The following is a 23,166-nucleotide window of genomic DNA, read 5'->3' on the forward strand; positions in this document are numbered from 1 at the left end:
TTGTCAAGCACTGGAATGGGCTGCCCTGGGAAGTGGTTGAGTCCCCATCCCTGGGGGTATTTAAAAGATGGGCAGACAAGGTGCTTAGGGACAGGGTTTAGTGGGAATGGCAGTGTTAGGTTAACGGTTGGACTCAATGATCTTAAAGGTCTTTTCCAACCTAAACGATTCTATGATTCTGTGACAAAGCTCTCTCACCAGCTTGTTTCAATAGTCCATCACATGTGTGTTAACCTTGTAGAGCTCTAACAATATAGTGCAGATTTTGATAATGAACAAGCAGGTTGTGTTTCATATTGTTAGAAGTCTATGATCAAATTATATTAAAAAGAGGAAGAATTATAGTTAATAGACTAAAGACAAAGCTTTCAATTTAGCTGAAACAAGCCTGTCAGCACCCTCCCTGGGATGAGAGGGATCTCCTAAGACATGGCATACCAGGGCTCGTATCACTGCTGGAGCTTTGAAGTTCATAATGCTGGTGTTGCCCAGATGTGTAGAGCGTATCTGGGAGAGTAAACTGGGAACCACCCGCTGTGAGACTGCTACGCAAGCATTGTGGTCATGCAGCACAGGTAAACACTAGCTTTGGAAAAAGGCGTGGTGAAATACTTTCCAGTCCTTGCAGCCTCTATCTGCCCACAGTATTGCATACACACCGCTAAGAGCTTGCTCTGTTTGGAGAGCTCGCCTGTTTCATGATGGCAGTCTGGATACTACCCCCTTCTACTTTTGCGCTAACTGCTTAAGAAAAACTATCTTCACTTCTAGACCTAGACTTAGAGCATTTAGCTTTTACCAGATAATTCTAAAGTGCAGAGAGATGGAAAATAGTGAAGTCAGGACAAGCTGTAATTGTACCACAGTATTTGCAGTGCCTTCTTATTGCTATGACAATCTGCAACCGTGACAATACAACGTCACCTGGTCTCAAGACGAAAGTCACAGCCATTTCTCCCCAGGGTCCTTGCCACTCCACACCTGACTCTGACAAGGAAATGGACCTACGCTGCCCCGCTTCTGCCAAGATGGAATTGCAAAATCATCTTCTACCTGCTTAAATACCGTCTACAGTTCGCTGCAGCTGCTCATGTGATGGACCTCAGCAGGTCCCACGTTGCAGTCAAGCAAACTAGCATAGATCGAATTCATCGTCACACGACAGCTCAGTTTGAGGAGGTGGCATGCTCTGACGATAGCTCTGTCACAGATCCATAAAATATTCCTGTCTCCACCTGTTCCTGCATTTTTTACACTGGTGCTGCTATCTTGGTGATAAATGCTTATTTAGCACAAAGTACATTTGATGTAAAACTTGGCGATTAATATATTCTTACTAATACGAAATACTCCAGGACGCTCTGACAACTTCTGCTGTATAGTGCACATGTGCATTTTTTTAATTTCTTCTTCCAGTTTCTTCAGAAGAACAGTTTTAACAACCCAGTGCCACCACCATCTGGATTCCTTATGAGCTTCCCTATAAATTGGTAATTGCATGTAGTTCGTTTTCATGTTAAACTTTTCCCCTCTCCAGCTCCAGATGCAGCCCTCAGACACAGCCAGCGCAGGATGCGTGTCCCAATCACAGCACTACTCTGACTGACACTGCTGTCCTATTACCATTTACAGCAGCTGCACAGCTCAGAGGAAACCAGAGTTTACCCTGCTGCAAAACAGAAAGCAAATAAATGAGTATAATCCCTATTAAAACCAGCCCATAAATCTCTCCAGTCGGTCTGGGTATAATTGATAATTTGTTGAAATCTACCCACGACAGTCCCCACTCAGAAGGCAGTATTGCTTCATCCTGTAATAAACCAGTTGTCCTCTGAGCAGGAATCCACCCCACGACCCAGGAACCTGACGTCAGCTGTCATTACAGGAAAGGGCTGTCAGAGGGGACCACAGAGGTGAGGATGACGTGCAAGAGATTCATTATTTAGGTAAAATTGCAGAAGTCATATAAAGCTCTTTCCACCACAGAGATAGGTTAGTAACAGGTTCAAGTGCTGAGGATACGTGTCAGAAACATTCCCTCCGTGTTACGCTGCAGCATGTTTCCAAAGATGCTCTAAGAACGCTCTCATAACGATCAAGGGGACAAATGTTCTCATTGGCACAGATATGCCCCTTGCATGTGCAAATAGCGCACAGATTATGCACGAACCTTCCCCTTTTGGATCTCCAGTTGCTACTGTGAATGTTCAAATACCTTTTTTGTGCTTGCAATGTTTGAGATGAACCTAAGCCAAGGATTGGCCTGGGCCTACTGAAGTTCATGGGGTTTCAAATCTGGGAGTTTGGCTCAAATCCATCTTTCCACAATAGCACCAGCATGTTAGAAGATTTGTTCCTCCACGTTTAAGCACTGAATGCTAAGGTTTATAGCCTGGTAATTAAACACAGTCTGTTCTTTGTTATTTTTTTCAGTTCTTTTTTTTTTGGTGTGTGTGTGTGGATTCAAAACTCCATAAGCTTCAACTCCTAATTCTACCACAAATGCTTTCTCTGCTGGATTTCCAGTTCCTAAAAGTCCTACAGTCTGTAATTAGAAAGAAGGTTTGTTATATGAGGGCATACTTCTGTGAAAATTTCAGTGCAAGTTGAAATGACTGCCTCTAAAAACAATCACATCCAGTTTGCAGCATGGAAATACCCCTCGTTTGCAACACCTGTTACAAAACCACTACTACCTGTTTACAAAGATCATGCACACAAAAATACTGTTGGCAAAGTACATGATATAATTTTCCATTTCCCTCTACCTCATCAGTAGACGGATTGCTGTCATGCACAGAATCTTGGACCTGGTAAGGAAACAGTCTGAATTAAGACATGGAGTCTCACCTTGCCCTCAGTGCCATCACGAACCTAGCAAGCTTTGTGCTGTGTAGTGTCTTGTCTTACAAAGAACAAGATAGGTATTTTATAATTATTCTCAGCCACCGGATTGTCTACATATTTCTTTCCAGGCAAAATAAAATAAAGGATAAACTAAGTTTGGTTTGGACAAGATAACAAAAGATGACTTTGTGCTCATCAAAAATACTCCACAGGCTGCTCATGGAAGACAAACAGAACACAAGAATACTGCACCCAAAAATCCTTATGAAAACTGAAACCACCTTTATCTTACTATAAAAACGGAAAAAGCAAGACAGGGATGCAGAAAAACAAGAGGAAATAATTAAAAATAAAAGCAAAGTGACGGTCAAGGTACTGACGCTTCTGGACACAGCTCCAAACGCACGCTGACCCTCAGACTGAAGGGTCAGAGAACAAAGGACTTCTTCTGTGGTGATGCTCTCTGTTAGTACATGAAGTCTTCAGAAATTAGCAGCAGAGGTCAGCTTAAAGATGTGTGTTCTCAACTAAAACTATTTGCTGCCAGCCCATCACACAGAAGTGCAACATTGCAAACAAAATATTTATCATTTATAGGGGGGCAGCACAGAAAAGTCTTTATCACTCATGAGAGTAGCATCGAAAAGCCAACTCTGCTACTGTACCCTGGGATATGAGAGACGTGCATGAAGGCAGCATTGGTGGTTGGACACTGACTCCACCACAGTTTGTACAGATGTAAGACACAGGTCACTGCTTGGGATAAACAATCAAGTTCCAGAAAATGAAGTGAAGCTCTGCTTTTTTTTAATTTTTCATTTCTCAGTTTACACATATGCACCAACTACAGCTGAACATTCAGCTTTACGCCAACTGAGGTATTCAGCTGGCAGAGCTCCTCCTGAAAACAATGGATGCATTATGAGTACATAACGTCTTCAATAAGAAGATTAAATAGCCTAAATTTGATCAATTTATATTAAATTACTCTTGATAAGCTTCATGTCAGAGGAAAGCAATTATTCGTCATTAATTCAACAATTAAAAGAAAATAAAAACCTTCAAGAATTTATACTCCTACAATTGTAAGGGATACAATTTTATCTCATGTTTAATGCAGCTCAGCAAGTGCTTTAAGCTCTATTAAGTTTAATAAATATTCATTCGCCTTGTGGATCCCAATATAAAAAAAAATTACAGATGATCTAAGAACACATTAAGAACCAACAGTGAAATGCAAACACAGTATTTGAAGGCTCTCCTTCCAGAAACTCACATTTACACAAACCAGAAGCAGCTTGCAATATACAAATAAAACAATATACGCATTAAAAAAAAAATTCATGGTCACACAGCTCTTCTCTCAGTATTCCGGGTTTTATTATTTTCATAAAGGTAATGTTCATGAAAGCACAGAGCTATCTACCACGTACATACACATATTAGAGTACACAGTCCCAGTCCTGAAAGCCATGTCCCTGCCCTACTAAATGCCAAGACGTCTACTGTAGGGTTGGTGAGATCAAGAGCAACTGCCATAGCACAGAAATACGCTGCTGGTCATCCAAGTATTCTCTAAAACCAGAGCACCCCTTCAGCATCACACCACCAAAAGACAGGAACTATGTGGAGTGAATGCACCAAACAGTATAGTCCTAATAAAACTGTACCCACAAAAAATGCATCTCTCTGGCCCCTTACTGAAGGGAGAGCAAACATGTGAGCAATAAGAATAGCCCGGACACTCAAAAGATAGGTGGACTTAAGACCATTCTAACTTCAAATTACAAACTAAGGTCAGAACCACATGACTGGCATCAGTTAGACTGCGCACCCCAAACCAGCACTGATTTTGCAGCATGCCTCTCGCTCATGTCAGAGGCTACAGTGCAGCTCTCACAGGCAACTCCCACTAACCTGCTGTTTATTTTAACACCACTACTTCATATTTGCTGAGTAGGTAATGGACTTTTAAATCTATGACAAAAAAGACACCAGTGCTTGATAACATTTAAAACCCATTGAGAGGCCATGAAGAACGCACAGTTCTAGAAAGTAAAAGCCTGATGAGGTTGTTTTTACAGAACAAATTTGCTAACTCGTGATGCTTAACTCATTCACCAAAAACCCCTACTCATTCACAAACAACCCCGGCGTGCAGGCACTGGCACTCCCAACACACTCGCCTTCCCCAGCATCAGACACAGCACCGCCACGTGGGACTGCTGCCAGGGCTTGCAGTCAGGCAGAGCAGATGGGCTCGTAACAACCAGCAGGCTTTTCTTTTTCATACTTAAGATTAATGCAAAATAAGTACTGTAGCTATGCTGTTCGCAGTGTGCATATAGTTTTAATTCACATGTGGGAAGGGACTGTCCTCGAGACTGTCTCCCCTGTGGGTACAGGAGCTCCTGGGTTCTGCCTGGAACGTGTCTGGTAGCACAGGTCCTCCCTTACTGCCATCGCAGCCTTTATGGACCAAAATCACAACTTCAAGCCCTGGCTTATGGGAAGCTCAGGACATGTCGGGGTGGGGGGAACATCTTCCTGATCATGTGGAGGTGGTCAATGTGAGCTAAATCTTTCCTGATATTAAAATCTCCATCCTATCCAATCTTTCAAGGAGCAGGTCAGTAGGACCTGGAGGGAGGAAGCACTGCGGCTGGGAACAAGGTCTCCCCATGCACACTTCCCACTCTTGCTTCCCATCTGGCCTGACTGTACAGAGGATGGGACCTCCCCACAGGAGACAGCACCCTACCAGCCGGCTGTACAGCAAGACAACATCTATACCTCTGTCCTCTGCCGTACAGGATTTTATGCCCTGGCCCAACTTCTCCAGAAGAACAAAGCCATGGGGACACTGGTATAGCAATACCCCTTGAGAATACAGTACAACTGTAAAATCAGCCAGCCTCACACAGCCTGGAATAAAACCAGGGACCGCACAGGACTTCCCAGCTGTCATGACACTGCACACACATCAACCAAGAAGCTTGCGGGATGGCAGGGATAAAATGCAGTCGCTCTTGCTCCAACGCTGGCAGCATCTTCCACTTATGTTATGAGCCTGATTCAGCTCTCACAGGCTGGGGCTTCACTGCTCTCGTGTGCCTGTTTTATCCCGCAGCAGGAAGCGGCACCACATCCCTACCCCACCGCACAAAGCACTGCTAATACGCTGATAAACAAATGTATTGGTATACAAAACAAATAACTGGCTCCAAGAGTGTACTTCTTGTTGGCAGACATTAAAGCAACTTTCAGAGGAAATCCACACCTTACTCCTATTTTAAAGATGAGGACGCTGAAGCCCAAAGGCACAATTTGTCTTGCCTGTGGCCAGCCAGCAGCGGAGGTGCAGCTAGGAACAGGGTCCAAGCTCATATAAGCAATATGAGTTCTCAACATACTGTAGCTGTAGACAGAAATTCTCAAGGATATAATCCACAGTGATTCTCAGAAAGTCCATAAAGATCTCATGATAACTATATGCTTATCATTATCACCTTAAATGAGAAATAAACATGATTATGCTTCCAAAAGAAGACTATAGGCTGGGTGGCTGATTTAATCTTTCTTTATATCCAGTGATAACCTCTTGATGTATCAGTATGGAACCTGAAAAAATTAGCCCAAATAAGGAAAAGAAATTTCACTTGAATACTCCGCTTTCACGATGCTACTTAGAACCAGGACATGCTCTCTATTGCTCATTTTTCCCTCTGCACTCATGAAAAAATTCTTGAACTACCTATCCCGTAACGATGGCTAATGTTCCACTTATAAATATAAACCATCAAAGCTCACTCTCCTCACTAGCCTTGCTTCTCAGGGGGGCTATTTGAACCTCTCTAAACATGTTAGGGTTTACATCACCTAATTGCAAAAGGCGTTGTATAAGCATTAGAGTCAAGTTATGACATTCTTACAATAGAATGAAGAGCCGATCCAATCAACAGCAAAGTTAAAAAAATAAAAAAAAGAAGTAATGCAATTGAAATGTAGCTATTTTTAAACATCTGTCTGTCTCCTACTTCCCAACTGGAGACACTGACCCACAAAGGGGGAAATGAAAAGCTTTCTCACCCCCTCTTGTTTTTCAATAAGAAACCCCTCACGTTACACAGCTGTTTGCTTAATACAACTTGTTCTTATAAAAGCTCATGAGGCCAAAAGGTCTCTGCCGTGCCTGTCTTCATGTTTGACTAACCAGTCTGTATCATGTAATTCTCCACAGTGTTGGGCAAATATGCATCATTTTAATTAAATTAAAAAGGAAACTATGTGGGCTTTTGAGCCTTGCTGTTGAGTTAATTTTAAGGGACTATGTGAAGGGATAGTGTTACAGATCACATGCAAGTTTCTCCGCTGATGGACCTGGAAAAACTGGACAAAAAAACCCAAGCAAATAATTCAAAGCACATGTTGAAAGTGAAGTTTAACATAAAAAAAAAAAAAAAAAACCAACCCAAAACATTTTAAAGACTAAATGTATTTTGAATTCTCAACAATGGTTATCTTATGTATGGGAAATATTCAGCATGCTAAATAAAATAGCTTGTAGAAGGCCATATAGATGTGTAAGCTCTCCCTAGACATAAATACAGTAGCATCTATCTCCATTTCCAGTTTCCCATGTGTAAAGTGGGATGATGATCCTCCTTTTTTTTTTTTCATCCTTGCATTGTCCATTTAAACTTTAGCAGCAGCAGCTTGATCTTGCTATAGGTTTGTGTAAGTCCCGACACAGCCACATTCTGATCTCTGCAGGTACTTTCAGGCACAGTCACTAAATAAATAAATACCACCAAGTTTGTGGTTCCATGAGCTGTGAAGTTGTGGTATCACTTCTGTTAAAACTATCAGATGTATCTGAAGGAAAGCCTGAGCTGGAGAAAATTATACGAAGACCTGCCAATGATCCAAGATACAAAGAACTCCTCAAAAGACAGAGCAGACTTTCTACACCTAGGAAAAGGATGGAAAACACCAGAAACAGTTACTCCAAAGTACCATCAGCAGAGACTCCCATGACAGGACAGCTATCCAAAATAACTCTGTAAAATGTAATTTATTCTTTTACCATTCACAGCTGCATAATAAATCAATACACAAAGGTTGTAAGTAGCTTTTAAATTAACCTATTTGTTTCACTTGAATGCTCAGGAGGAAGCTTTACTAAAAAACACTTCTGCCAAAAAGCTTCAGCTCCTGGCATTCTGTATTAGTTGTACTTCATTATCAAGCTCAAATAACTGGTATAAATGCTTTATTAGTAAATACTAGTATCATCTGGTTCTGAAATCTGGCTGTGGTCTGTTCCACATGAGCTGATGACACACCATGGAATAGTCCATTAGAGGAAATAACTGACTGCAATATGACTTTGTAGAGGTATTTTGCTTGGGACAGAATTAAATTTAAGCACCCAAGGAAGGGGCGGAGAGAGAGAGGGAGGAGAACAAAAGGCCCAAGGATGCCAACTGGTTGTTTTTATAGGCTACTCCTTTAGTTCAATTAAAATCAGGTGTGTGGGGCAAAACATCATTATACGTTTTAATTCTTTTTCTGAAGACTCAAAACACAAATTACATGCAAAAGCCTCCATATCATGTAAACAGAAAGAAGAATGTCTGATGATGTAGGTTCAGCTCTAAGGCACCACAGTACAATCGATCAAACCACAGCAAGCTGACAGTGGGCCATGTCTACCACTCCAGTTCTGTGCTGCTGTATGGGAGCATTTCCCTCCACGCAGCTCTGTGCAGGCTATCAGCGAGGAGCAAGTGGGTACTGTGGGCCCAGCAAGCTGCTGGGAAGGGACAAAGACTGTGGAAGTCCTGCCTCTGAAGTCCCAGTATTATGAAATAGGAGAGCTTCAGCTAAGGAGAGAGAGATGACAGCAGCATGGGATAAGTCAGCTATTCCCCTTTGGAAGCACGCGGACACTCGGGGTGGACTGCTGTCACTCCGCAGCACCACTCCTCCCTCTGCCTCCCCAGTCTGTTGCTACAACTCATCGGTAATAATAAATTATTTTACTGCATTGTATTAACTTCACTGAGACAACACAACATTCAGATTAGGCTAAAGGAAAAGCTAGTTCTGAACAGGGCAGACGTTAAGGCTACTACTGCACCCTCCCAGCATCTGTGGAGTTCCCGCTGAAGCAGTGAAGCATCTGAGATTTACAGAGATTTACTGGCTGCAAGCAGGGCCAGTGCCAAAAGGTTCTGAGGCACGCTCAGACTGCTTTATTGGCAATGTCTTAACCAAAGAAGTTGGTTACATATTTGTGAAACACTAGTATTTTTTAGAAGGGGGGGAATAAAATCACTAACTCCATATATTTCATCATGTTTAACAAAACAGAGCAGGTTGAATAAATATTGAACGTTAGAAAATCCCACCACCCTTGAAACCCAACAACTGAAAGTGATCCAGTCAAACATCTGTGATAACAGACCTGAGTACACGGCAGTTGCCAAGTGCGAAACTCATGGTGAAGACTGAAGAGAAATAACAACCACAAAACCCACTTGCACATGCATGCCCAAACACCTGAAAATCCACCCTAAAAGCATGCTCTAATACTAATCAGGTGTAATGAGTCTTTCTCAGAGTACTAGGCTAAAGCTGCTTCCTTATTTTGGTAAAAACACATATTGACCTCTTTAAATCACCATTATAATTACCAAAGTCATTTAAAAAAAATGCAACTTATTATCACTAGTTTTCCTCCCAGTACTCTCCACCCAACCGGAGTCCCTCAGCAGCAGGGAGACCACTGGGTCACTGTGTTTGTGTAGGAGTTGCTTTATGAACTGTTTTATACATAGCTGGCTTCTCCCAATATTTGGGATTTTTTTTTCCCCCAGAAACAGCCCTAGAGACCAAAGCAAAACAAAATTCTCTTGGAATAAGTTAGAGAGATTAAATGTACCATATGTTTAAAATATGATCATTTGAAAGTACCTATTTTTTGAGAGCAGACCGGGTTTTTCTTATTTCTGTGGTATTGTCTAGTGTGTCAAAGGAAGGGCAGGAATGGCCCTCTAAGGCTGTAAAGTCCTCATTCTCACATAAACAACACAAAAAGCCAAATTCCATGCTCCATGTCACCCTTGTGAGATCATGGGACCGCAGTCACTGGTCACACAGCCACAACTGAATGAAGGATTTGTTTCATTCACTTCAGCTGAAAAACAGAGCAATCCACTTGCAAAGGAAGCATTAAGTCCCATATGTTTAATTTAATGCACAGAATATTTAGAACTTTCCTTGCCTGCCTTCTGGAGCCCAGCACATCCACAGGCTTGGATGGCCCTCACTCACCCACTAAGCTCACACAGAGATTTATTTGCAAGCAAACAGAATGGGGATGGGGGAAGCAGACCATTCATTTCCTCCACCCTACATCTAAAAAACCCACCAGCTGAAGAGACTAAAGCTGAAAAAACACAAATTCCTCTGCTTGGCACTGCCCAAGTTCAGAGGCCATCTCTGGCTGGCACTGTGACCCTCCTGCTATGAGAACAAACAGTCCACAAAAATGTGGGCAGATTTTTTCTTTGGAACAATGGTACAGCAATAGGCTGGCGTGTATGGAAAGTCTTACATCTGAAACATGCTCTTCCCTCTCCGCAATGCCGGTGAGACCACATAACTTTGCTGAAAAACAGGTATCACATGGTGATTTGGTAGTTGTCAGCAATGAGCCAAATTGCTCCCAAGATTTCACACTTAAAATAGGAAAAGATGCCTTGCCAAAATTGGCTTTTTCTACAGTAAAACCAGACTGAAACCCGAAATACTCTGTTCACACGAATCACTCATATATATTCGATACATGGCAGCATGTTTCAAGAATTCCTGTCCTGAAAAAGAGGGGACAACCTCAGTGTTGGAGCTTCTGTTTTCAAAAATCTCTCTGTTCCCTTCCATTGCAGGTGTGATAATCCTGGCACAGCTGTCTCCAGCCTCCACCCTGCTAAGGAATAAAGCAGGGGGTGTGTGGGTATGTGTGTGTGGGTGGGTGGAAAATCTCATAAAACATTAAGAGTCAAGTTTCAGACAGTCCTGCAGGGACATAAAAGATTTCAGGACGTCTCGTATCACGCATATGGAAACTCTCTCTCCTCCCCATCCTGCCTACATTGTTTACTGGGTGCCTGCGTGATTTCACCCTACAGGTAGTTACATTTCATGGACATTCAGTGAAAACAGCTGATGATGAACCACTGTTCTATCCTGGGATAAAAAGCACAAGTAGCTATTAACTCTCTATAAACAAAAGATAATACAGCTCATTCCCTACCTGCCCAGAGGCTAATGGCCTTACTAGGTTAGTCATCCTCTGCTAAGATGTTAAAATCTAAAATACTGAGGTTAGGTTTAATTCTCTGCACTCTGACTCCCTAAGATGCTGGGCTGAGCACGTGTCAGAGACAGATGGTTCTTTAGGGTTTGTGTACTTAAAAGAGTTCGCAGACAGAAGTAATAAAATAAAGAAATCAAGTGCTGTCAGTTGAAACAGCCCTTTACACGCAGAGTACTTTTCCGATGCATAAAACTCTGATAAATGTGCTCTTCAGAACCAAAGGCTAGAGAATAAAGTCCCAAGGGAGCTTTACTACAGCTCCTTGTTTTGTTGACTGTCTCAGCAAGGACACGTTTCTCTGAACAAAAGGGATTTTTTTTTTTATTTTATTTTTTTTCAAGGAGAGGTAAAAGCTCTAGGTAGAAAAGCATCCATCTTTGGCAAGTATCTTAATTTCTACAAAATACACAGGACAGAGCACCTGACAATATATTTTTGGTATACCAATACCTAAACCAGACATTTTTACCTTTTTTTTTTTTTTTTTTTTTTTTAAATAAATAGGTGATCCAATTTTCAAATTGATGAGGAGAAGCTCCCTGGTTTGCTCATATAGTGCAGAAGTCATCCCATTAATTAAAAGTTTTGATAATATATTATTTTTTTCATTAGACATGAGTTTTACTTTTACTGATCATGACATTTAAGGCATAACAGAATTATATTTGCCAGGGCTGAATTTCCAGTCATGCCTCAAGTTAGTCTTTTAATTTCTTCGGAGAATTTTGCACATGAAGCCAAATTGGAGTCCCATCCAGCTTTTCTCCATATCAGCTGGAGTCTCTCCTAAATCATTCCTTGAAGTCAGAATTCAAACCAGTGATCATAAATAAGAGCCACACTTGCATTCACTGGCTCGCTGTGTGTCTGAGAAGAATTCACTTTCTTCTAAGAAAGATCATGCAGAAATCAGCGTTGGAAAATTGACATGGGAGTGTAAAACAGCCTACAGCACAAAAAATCCTGCGCTGATTTTCAGGAAGAGTATCTGTTGCAGAGAGAAGTTATTCCTAATCTTCTCTTTCAGATGGTTATCTACCATTTGTGGAGTACTGCTCATCTGTTCAGTGCTGTGGAAAGCTTTATTTTGCTTCTCCACTGGTCTCTGGCACCACCCTCTTTTGAGTTGAACACTATTTTTCTCATTTTTACAGACAATTTTACTCTATCTACAGCATCTGGATTTTGTGGCTGTGTCTACAAACTGTGCTTGGTAGCAGAAAGCTTTGCAGTTGGACAGAAAACTGCGTATGTTGAAGTCATCATTGCAAGACAACATATTATTTGAAGGTTCCTCAAGACAAGCTCCCCAATTCAAATCCCTGCTTGTATAACATGGAGTGATGTTTCCATAATATTCACAAGCCACAGTGAATTGTCACACAATGGTCTTTTCTTCTAGAAAGGTACCTATCAGCTCAACTTTTGCTGTGGTCAGTCACCATTTCCATCATAAACTTCTACTTTTTTGTACTTATAAAATATGGCAATAAAATAGCATGCCAAGATTAAACTTGGCATACAAGTTCTGTCCAGCAGTAACCTCAATTAATCTTTTTCAGCTAGCAAGTAAATGGACTTAGCAATTTTTAAATAACTTGAAAATGAAAGCTGTAGGGGTTCTGGTTCTCATTATTTTCTTGCAGTCACAGGTCCATAGTTTCAGCACCCCCTTACCTGCTCAGCTAAAACAGTTTGCAAGGACTCCTTCTGAACCCGAATGTCCTGAGGAGGCTTTGTGCCATGGATGGGATTACATATGCTGCTCCCTGCCTCACCTTAGCTATAGAGCAAGGCAGAAGGAAGATGTTATAGCTGGATCACTATGTGCTGTGCTGCTTGGAGCTCAGAACTGAATATAATAAACTTGGGTGTTTCCCATTTGCACCACTGGAGATGCTGGCTGCAGGAACAGGGACCTTGCAGCCTTGATAAGCATAGCTCAGACACATCATGGAATCACTTGGAGCATTTCCAGGCAACCATACAGAGGTACCTATACTCCTCATTCTACTCTTTCATGAACTGCTTACGGAGAATTAGGCTGGCAGAAATCAGTCTGGCAAAGTGTTCCGGAACACTATATTTTAACGGAAGGACAGTCTACTGCAATACTTGCTCAGTCATATTTTGGAGAGTAAATGTAGCAGAGGTATTCTTCTAAATCTGTTTTTCTTTGTGCTTAAATCTAAGTTCTGTCTGTTCTCTGCACCATCAGAGACCTGTTGTCTGCAGCTGTTTAAAGCCTCTCACTTGCATTAGCATTCCACCATCCTGTGTGTTAGTCAGCCCCTTCACAACTTCCAACTCTGACCCTGCATCTGAACCCAGCATCTACCATGTTTCATCAGTACATCCCAAGGGCAAAGAGGTCTTGGCTAATGGATCCTACTGTGGGATCTGATCTTCATCCATATTTGAAGTGACTTGTTTTCCCATCTGCAGATTTCCAAGAACAAAGAGGGAAAATAGATTATTACTCTGAATATCTGCCCCATTCTGGTTAATCATACCCATGACGCACGTAAAGACTTCTTGGGATCACTATTTGTTGCTATCATCAAGTCTCAGCTGCTGTCTTTTCTAGAGCATTTCAAACCATACATATACTTCACAGTTCAGCTTTCCTGTTGCTACAATGTGTTAGCAATTAATGTACAATAAACAAGCAGACAGTTGTTCCATGTCCGGGGAATAAAATCTCCAAGGATATAAAATGGAATAGAAACTATCCATCTTTCCCCGTATCCTGAGAGTTAAAAATAGAGCAAGCAATTAACTCCCCAAACATACTACGTGGTTTAGGCCACAGTTAAACAGCCACTTCAATCTGGCATATGCTTTTACTGCTCCTGAAGTCCTGTCCTCTCCTTACCCTTAACTCCCTGCTTCTCCTTGGTGTTAGCACAAGAGTTCAAGCAACCCTATGATGAGGTGGGCCAAAGAGCTGTCTCTACCAAAACCAACGTTTTTTTTCACTTAACTTAGCTTTCAGCTGGGTCAGCCCCCTTGATGTGACTCATTGTAGTACCACATAGATGCCAAAGGAGGAGAGGGTGAGATGAGGTGAGGATTGCATAAGCTGGTGTGACTGCCAAAGAAACACTCATGCAACCACAGCCCCAGTCCCAGTCTTATTCCTGGGGGCAGAAATGTGAGGGGGAGCCTGCTTTCTCCACCGACTTGTATTCTGTCGCTCCCCTTTGGCAGTGGCAGGGGGAGCTTCTCTGGGTAGCAGGATTGCTAAGAGGTGCTGGGAAAACCCCAGCAATGCAGCACTAGCGATCAGCGCTTGTAACAGGACAAACACAATCAAAGGACATTGCTCCAATCTGATGCAAGGCAAGTAAAGCTTCTCCTTTGTCAAGATGCTGTCATTGCTTCCCCAGTTCAACAGCTGAAGGAGGAGGTTATAGGGTTGAGAAAATGGACCCTGAGAAGATGAGTTAGAGAGCAAAATTTAAAATCGTTAACATTTCATTACAGTCCATCACCTGCAAATCTCGTCTTTTCCCTAAGCAGATCCTGTGCTCAACAGCCAGAAGTCACTAAAAGATGAGGATTTTCCTGCTGCCTGTGGTGAACTTCATTTTGAGCAGGAAAAATGTGAAACACACCTGGCTGGCTCGCAGTTTGCATCTCTTTCAAGCTCTGCATTGCCCTTTGTTCTGCATGAAACATAACCTTGGGAATCCCAAATGCTGCCCAAATGGTTTGATAAATACTGACTTAAAGGAAATGCATTTGCCTACTTGACTTCTTTTTAAATGTCACTAAGGCGTCCATTATTTCTGTCACTGCAATATTTCATTTTATTCCTACCTGTTACAAAGCTGCTACTCTCAATATGGCTTGTATTACAGGAAGGAAAGTGTAACTGATTGAGCGGATTCTAGAATCACCTTGTTCCCAGAAAGGTATCTCAAATGAGCAAGAGTGATGCTACTGAAGTCCTGCTGTTCATAAGCAAATTGATGCTGGACTGACAGTCCTTATACAAGACTGCTTCTCTTATTTAATGGTACTTATAGAGTCAAGGAAATGCAAGTTTAATATAACAAATCTAGAGCTTTCTGTTTATCTATACACTCCTCAGACTGACAAAACTACTAGTATACCAACTAAATGTACTTCACCAGTCACATCTTCAAAACAAAACTACCTAAAAAGCAGGACTGTATTATGATGTCCCTTGCTTTATATAATTTTATTAAAAAGCTAGAAAAATGCAGCAGACACCTTAAAAATCATGACCTGTGATGACCTCATGAGAGATAATGTACATACAACTATATATCTATGCTCGATTCAGAAGCAGATTGATGACTGTGTTCATGGCTTTTGAGGTGTTCAGCTGGCCAAAAAAATTGCACTGTACATGTAACCACAATAACTTTGTAAAGGAAAACTTGCACAATGTGCCCCATATAGTTAGGGCCAATTACGCACTGTTCTTACAGGCACTTGCTTGGAACAGTTTTAACTACACACACTCTCCAGCCCCTAAAAAGCACGTTTCTACACCCAGCCTGCCTCCACACCATAAGGAGTGTAGCTAAGCAGGCTGCCCTGGCTCTAAATAGGCTGATGCTTTCCTCACACTGGGAAAATGTTCAGTTGTCCATGTACAGAGGATTTACGAGCCTTTTGTGTCAATCTGACAACTCCAAAAGACTCAGGCAGGGAAAAGATTTAGCCCTAAAATACTGTTATTTGAACTTCTCTTTCCACTGGATACAGATGAATTCTGAGTAAAAGAAAAGCACGTAGTTAAAACTGGAAAAAATACAGAGTTGGGTTTTCAGAAGTGCTCTGCATTTGTCTAGTCGTGCTTTAGTTTAGGCAGGTTAAGCCCCATAAGTAAGCACTTCTGGAAATTGAAATGTGACTGTTCACTGAGGCTTCTGGGAGGAAGACGGTACGCACACTAAAATGCTACGGAATGAAAACAGAGGTTGTGCTCTTTTGCAAGTCTTGTGGTATGATACTCAGCTGTTTTGCTCTGCACAGGTTCCCCTAACTGTTCACTTGGGTTTGATCCATCTGGATTTTCACCACAGAATTTTACTTTGAGTTTCCAATTTGAATACAGGAAAGCTCTGCCAAAACCACATCACATTCAAACCACAGGAAATTATGAATTTGGCACTGTTTTGACATGGAAGCTGTAAACAGTGTGCAGGTTCACTCAAAACTGAATCACTGTCCTTTGAGTTATGAAACACAACAAAACTTCCAGCAAACCAGGTCAGAATTCTGAATTACTAAGGCAAGGAGAAATTATATGACTTTTGCATGGATCGGGATTTTGTTATAAATATTTTCCCCTGGCTTCTTTCCTTTAGCTATGAACATCCTACGTGGAAGAATAAAAAGAGAAGTTTTCCTCCTTTCCAAGTTTGAGTTAAAACAGGATTTAGCCAATTCTCATAGCTCTAACATACACATATCCTATTAAAGACAAGAGCAGTTTCCTACTGGCAGTCTTGAGCATGAGTAACTGTAAAAGCCAGAATTATACTGAAGATATGAATATGGTTTAGTTTTATGTGCAAAATGATAGGTAGTCAACTTACAGCTGACTTACCGTTAAGGGTGCCAGCCTCCCATTTAAAATCCACTGGATTTACAGCTGCCAAACACTGGATTTTTTCCCCAGGATTCCCGTTAGTGAACCACAAGGAACTTTTATGAAAATGGAAAAGTCTAAAGTATGATACTTGCCTTCAAAATAAACACTGCCCTAAAGAAACACATATTTGTAAAGAAGTCACAAGTTCATTGAGGACGAAAAGAAAACAACCTAGATTTCCAGACCAAGCCTGAAAACAATCTAGATTCCAAACCTGCCCAAGCCAGAAGTTTGAATGCAGAGCTACATGGAGGTGGTTTGACTGAAGTCAAACAAATAGGAAGCAAAATGTAGTCATGCAAGAGAAGATTTGTATTACTGCATTGCCTGCAAGAAAAAGGCAGTTTAATCTTGCTGAATTTCATTTTTACTGGATTTTTAAACCAGGCGTTTTTGAATGTCAGAAAAACTCTGCAGTGATCCATAACACACAGAACCATACATCAATCATATCTGACCTGTCATAGAGTTTTCAGATGTACATAGTTGCTCTCGCAGCTTTTCCACGTCGTCTGGATGAACCTGTTCATACAAAGTGCTGCCAAACCATTCAGACTGAGGCTGGTTCAGCACAGGAGTCACAGAATCTGATACGTAGATCACTCTTCCCGTCTCAGCTGCAACTACAAACAGGAACCCATCTGCAGCCTCCAGGATAAGATGTTTCAGTTCCTTCCAAAGAAAAGATTTTATTAGAATGCCAGCAGAGGAAGGGAATTACACATCTGTCACTGCCAAAGGATATTGTTTTCTTGTGATCTTAGTAGCTGATCACAACCTAGGCAGAAATTTTCACTGTAGTATTGATATAACAACACAACCAAACTTGCAGCAAGCCATAAATTGCTGGTCTTAATAACAAACAACACTTTGTTTTCCTTTATTGCCTTTCATCTGGTGATCTCAATGCACTTTAGGAAAATTAAGTAACAAACTCACTACATATTGTGTGATAGGCATCTAACCTTAAAAAAATAAAGAGTTATTTAAGAGTACAAACAGAGGAAATGAACAGCTATAACTCATATGGCAAACTCATACCTTAATTAAATGTCCTGAATAATTTAATTGGAGAGAAACCAACAAGTCTTTCTGGTTTGGTGTTTGTTTCTTTTTCCCCTCAGGATGAGCTCTGTTTGTAAATTAAACAGTCACTGGATAAAAGGCAGAAAGTGTAATGAGACCAAGGACAGGAATCCCCAGCCTCCCATCCCATTAGGGGGCCTGAGCCTCCACATAAGAAGGTTGTATCATTTCTTGCTTTCTTTTTCCAGCCTGTGAATATGAAGCATCAGAGATCCAAAGGGTCTGGAACACCTCTGCCTTTGGCCTTTTCTTTACATGGTCTCCTGCTCATCATCCTGGGTAGTTCTGTCCTGAGACACGCACACATCCACCTGAGAGGCAGCACATCGAGGCCTGAAGCCAGCTGGGGACTGGAGGGGGGACTGTAGGCCTTTAAAGCAGGGTATTTCTGTCCCTCACTTTCAGACACTGGGTCTAGACACCCAATACCTTGAATGGCACATGCAAACAGCTGTTTGCATGCATCACACAGAAACTCTACCTTTGCTTAACACAGCTTGAAATCCTCTCACGAGAAAGGATGACAACTACCACTCCAATTCCTGGGAAACAAGCGCGAACAGCCTTGGCTTGGTGGCCCCAGTAACCACCAAAGCTTGTTTCAGTACTGCACCTGGAGCTTTGGACAATCTGAGTCTCATTCCAGGTTGGACAGCTCAGCACGCAAGTGTCAGATAGATTCTGATAAGGTGAGGATCACAATCTGGTAAATTCTACTAAAGAAATGGATCACTCATCTCAAGAAACACTTGACAGACTGTCAACTTCAGCCTCTTTATTGTAGAGAAAGCACATCAATTCTGAACCACTTACTATATAAAAATCCACACTGCCACTGCACAGCTGGCTGCACTATACAGAGAATAATGAGACCTGTTTTGCATACATTATTAACAAAGATTAAAATAAACTCTGTCATTCTGCAAAGTTCAAAAAAAAACCCAAAAAGTTGCAATGAGAAGTGACTAGGGTCCCCTACCAACAACCAGCTGAATGGCACAGTCCCTCCAGAACCACACTTCAGGAAAGCCAGAAGAAGTAGAGGTCAGCAGCAACTGCTGTTTCTCTAATAGAAGGAAGTATTGCCATAACTTACATGTGTAAGTGCTTAAATCATTCAGACCACAAAAATGCACATTACACCCATAGGCCTTCAAAAACAATGAAGGTGGTAGGAATTTCCAGTGCACTCAGTTTTCCTTCAAGCACTGGGTGCATATTCCATCTTCCACCAAAAATGTAACCAAGAAGTACCTCAGCCAGTACAGATGGGATTCATCTCTGCCCAGTTCAGCTGCCAGGAACTTGAGGCATTGAGACTAAGCAACGTTTTAACCTTCCTCTAAACCCAGGAGGGAGAGGCAGGTCTCTCCAGACTCATTTTTACCTATTTTAGAGAATCTTTGTTAGGATGGGAAGAACCCAGTTCTGGAAGTGAAAATTCCTTTCCAGTGATGAGAGACAGCAAGCGAGTTGCTTTTCAGATGGACAGACTTCAATGATAAGAATGTCCATTTCGCTGCTTCAGAGAGAAAGATTAGTCATATGGTTAAGATCAAGTTCAACCAGTCAAAAAAATTTGTATGTATTCACATCTTGGATATGTAGTTCATACGAGTTACTACACAGCAGTGAAGGATCAATCTGAGACTCCACTCCTCTCAGCATTTCCTCACACCTTTTAAGACCACAAACCAGAGAAAACAGACATTTGCGAAAAATCTACCTGTTCTGTAAGAAACGAAGGCTTGTAAGCTCCATCAGTAGATTTGTTTCCAGTGCCCCTCATTGATTTCATGTGTGAAACAGCCATTCGAAGAATCGTCAGCTTGTCAGGCTTACGAGCCAACGCGCTACAAGTGGGTACCATATCAGACAGTTCGGTGATGTACTGTGTCATCTTATTTCTCCTGCGTCTCTCAATCTCACTATGATTCTCCCTGAACATTTAAAGAAACACCAAACCAACAGAAAAGCAGACATGATCAGTGTAAGTATTTCAACTGGAGGTAATGAATTGTAATACCTTGTACTTGTTTTGCTGTTTTCACTCCAGGAGAGCAAAGTGCTTTACAAAGCTAAGCACCATTATCCCTCAGTTTACAGACAAGAAAATCCAGGCCACAGACAGATGACTATGATTTCCCCATAACTGTGAAAAGAACCCATATTTCTAGCTATTGGCTTCTGGCCTTAATCTCTTAACCAGTTCAATCTCCTTTGGTTTAAGGACAAAAAAATGAAGTAGAAAGATGCAAGGAACTGACAACTGCCAACCACAGCCAAACTCCCGAATTTGCTGTGGTGCATCTACTTGCTCAAGGTGTTGGATCAGCTTCTAAAAGGTCTCTTTTAGAGGAAACCTCTCCCTAACAGCTGGATCAGGCCAGCAGTAAGTGTCAGCGCTGACTTACAAAAAAACCCACTCACTGATGACACAGATCTCCAGTCTTGTAATGCTGTGTGGAATGTCCCACATCCCTGCAGGGAGACACTACATGCCTACAGGATCAGACTGCAGGACTGGGACCTTATGTGGTGTAACAGTACGTACAAAAAGGCCTAGTAAATAAAAAAAATGAGTATGAAAGACAGCAAGTAAACATCTGGCTTGTCAGACATAGATCAGAATTTATGTTTGAGAACAATCTAGCACAGCAGGGAAATAGCAATGACAGTACTTGATGCTGCCCCTCTTTGGGCTGAGCTCCAATGTCCTCATCCTTTATAGCAAACATATGACTGAGGTGGTGAGTCAAATTTGAGAATTCTCAAAATGGACAGTCACCAAAATGTTTCAGAACTGAAGATCTGGGAATTCAGTTTTCCCATACTGTAAATCACCATTGCTTGACCACTGCTAAAGACCAATACATACATCTGAAGTGGTCCAAATGGACCTAGAATACTTTAGTGTCTAGCACTTTTTTTTTCCCATACTGTACCTGTCAGGTGGCAGCTAAATACAAGTACACAATAGGTTAGTGATGCTTCAGATGTCAAAGCAGCATCTTCCACTGATTTCAATGAGCTGTGCGTGGCATTTTCTTGTGGGATCGCTGGCTGATCCAACAAGATGTGAAAGGTGATCGCTTGAAGAGTCCACCAGCATTGACTGGCACGATAACACAACATTAAAAGAAACTGCAACATTCTTTGTAGCTGACTGTTATGAAGACTGACCATGAAAGTAGAAGCTAGGCTTGGCACGCTTTTTGGCTACTTTTAATAATGAAGCCTTTTCTTAAAATGCAGGAAAGGATCCTAGCTGTAGTATAATGCTTCCTGAAATAGATGAATGCATGGGCTTGCCCTGCTTTACAATGTGTTTCCTGCCCCTGCACATATAAGTGTTATATGCATGAGGCATTGTCTCCAGAAATATCACTTGTTAGGGCTACAGTTATTATTCCTACTGATGCCTATGCTTACTATACTGATATTCAGGAAAACCAGTGATAGGTCCCTGCAATGATAGCCCATGGTGGTTCAATAAATTACAGACAGTCCCTTGGTTAAGGTCACTAGCTACTTACCTATCTATTACACCTGAACAGTGAACCTTTCCATGTCAAATGGCTGATAAACAGCCTTTGTGCAGGTCTGCACAGATGCAGGAGATAACAATGCCTTCCAGAGTATAGACACACACAAGCACAGCAGCCCATGTGACAATGCACATGTACATAAGAGCACACGTGTGTACATGTCAGCATATACATGCAGATAAACATGGACAAGGGGAAGAAAAATGCATTTTTAAGTGATGAAATCTTGCTCTAAGTTCAGCATTTTCAGAGAAACGATGATCAAGAGAGACAAAACCCACATATACCAAACATATATTTTACACTTCTAAATACATATTCCATTGTCTGCCACTGATGTATTTTAATAATCCTGAACATTAAAAAGAACCATTATAAAAAGTGAACAAAGAGACTGCAAAAATTCCTGAGAAGAGTATCCAACAGTCCATTTCATTTATGATTATAGAAGCTAAAAAGTAATGGTAAGTTAATCAATTGGCCATGAAAACATTCAAGCAAAAAAAACCCTGAAACTTTCCTGAAACTAGTTCAAATTTAAACCCCTAAAAGAGGGGCCATGGTCCTCTTCTGAAAGTTTCTGCCCTAGGAACCCTGGCATTCATAAACATGTATAGAGAATGATGTCCTAATTCTGTCATTTCTAACTTTGTTTTTAATGGAAATTTTGGAGGGACATTGAATTTTGGGAGACTGCAGGAGCTGATCTAAACCCACTTAGGTTTAAGGTTAGTATTTCTGATTTCAAGCATTTTTGGATCAGCCAACCCTCCTGACTTTTGATCAGCCAGAATGGTGTCATATAAAATAAAAATGGGGGCAAACCATATTTGATTTTCCTTTTTCCTACCTGGCCATCCTTTCTGTGTCAGCAGTACTTTGATCATCATCCCACCTAGAAACAAGATAACCAGCTCTCTAGGCTAAGGCACACGTACTGAGATTTTTTGGACAGGACCATCCCCCTCTTTTCTCTCAGCAGAAGAGCTCTACAGAACACGCCTACCTTGCAAACTTTTCCTTATCACCAGAGATTTGATCACCATCATACCTAGAAACAAAAGAGAGTAAGTAAATTCACAAGGGTAATGCATTCCGTGACAGTCAACACACAGCAGAAAGCAGAGGTTCACAACTGCAAACTATTACAAGTAACAGCAAGAAAAATGAGGGCATGAGAACGACAAAGCAAAGAGAACGTAGAGTCTGACGAAACTTCTAAGCCATGCCGATTCAAAAGCTTCATTTGTATATTTAAAGAAGTTGGAGACACATTTCAGTTGATTTATGCAAACACTTTGACATACACTCACTGCTTGGGAAACTTAACAACCAGCACCATTACAGAAAACACCACCGAGCTTTTATCGACAGCAGCCCACGGAAATATTCATTGCTGTGTTGGAAGTGAAAGAGCTGTATCTTTTCCAGACTGCAACCACAACTCGCTCCATTCAGCAGAGGGCACTGATGGTCTACAGATAACATGGGAGGGCAGAGACACACGCTACAAGTGCAATGCATTCTATAAGGACGCCTTCAGAAAAAAGCTCGAGTAGGTACAGACACGGTACTGTCTTGTTGGGAAGACTGGCAAAAGTCAGTCAGACAGATGAAACTGCTGGGTAAATAGAAGTGAAATTAAAACTGGCTTAAGTCCCTAGAAGTAA

At 41.5% G+C, this 23,166-nt stretch overlaps 1 protein-coding gene across 1 annotated transcript in view; it reads right to left on the bottom strand.

Annotated features, from left to right (window-relative positions):
• The window catches only part of ARNT2 (aryl hydrocarbon receptor nuclear translocator 2), a 77,831-nt gene that overhangs the window by 45,832 nt on the left and 8,833 nt on the right, over positions 1-23,166 (bottom strand). The window contains exons 3-4 of the mRNA XM_009644054.2: positions 19,675-19,888; positions 17,321-17,534 (exon numbers count right to left, since the gene is read on the bottom strand). Of these exons, the coding sequence (XP_009642349.1) occupies positions 17,321-17,534; positions 19,675-19,888 (428 nt within the window). The remainder of the gene's footprint in view (positions 1-17,320; positions 17,535-19,674; positions 19,889-23,166) is intronic.

This window comes from Egretta garzetta, unplaced genomic scaffold (assembly GCF_000687185.1).
Source record: "Egretta garzetta isolate BGI_Z169 unplaced genomic scaffold, ASM68718v1 scaffold287, whole genome shotgun sequence".
Lineage (NCBI taxonomy): Eukaryota > Metazoa > Chordata > Aves > Pelecaniformes > Ardeidae > Egretta > Egretta garzetta.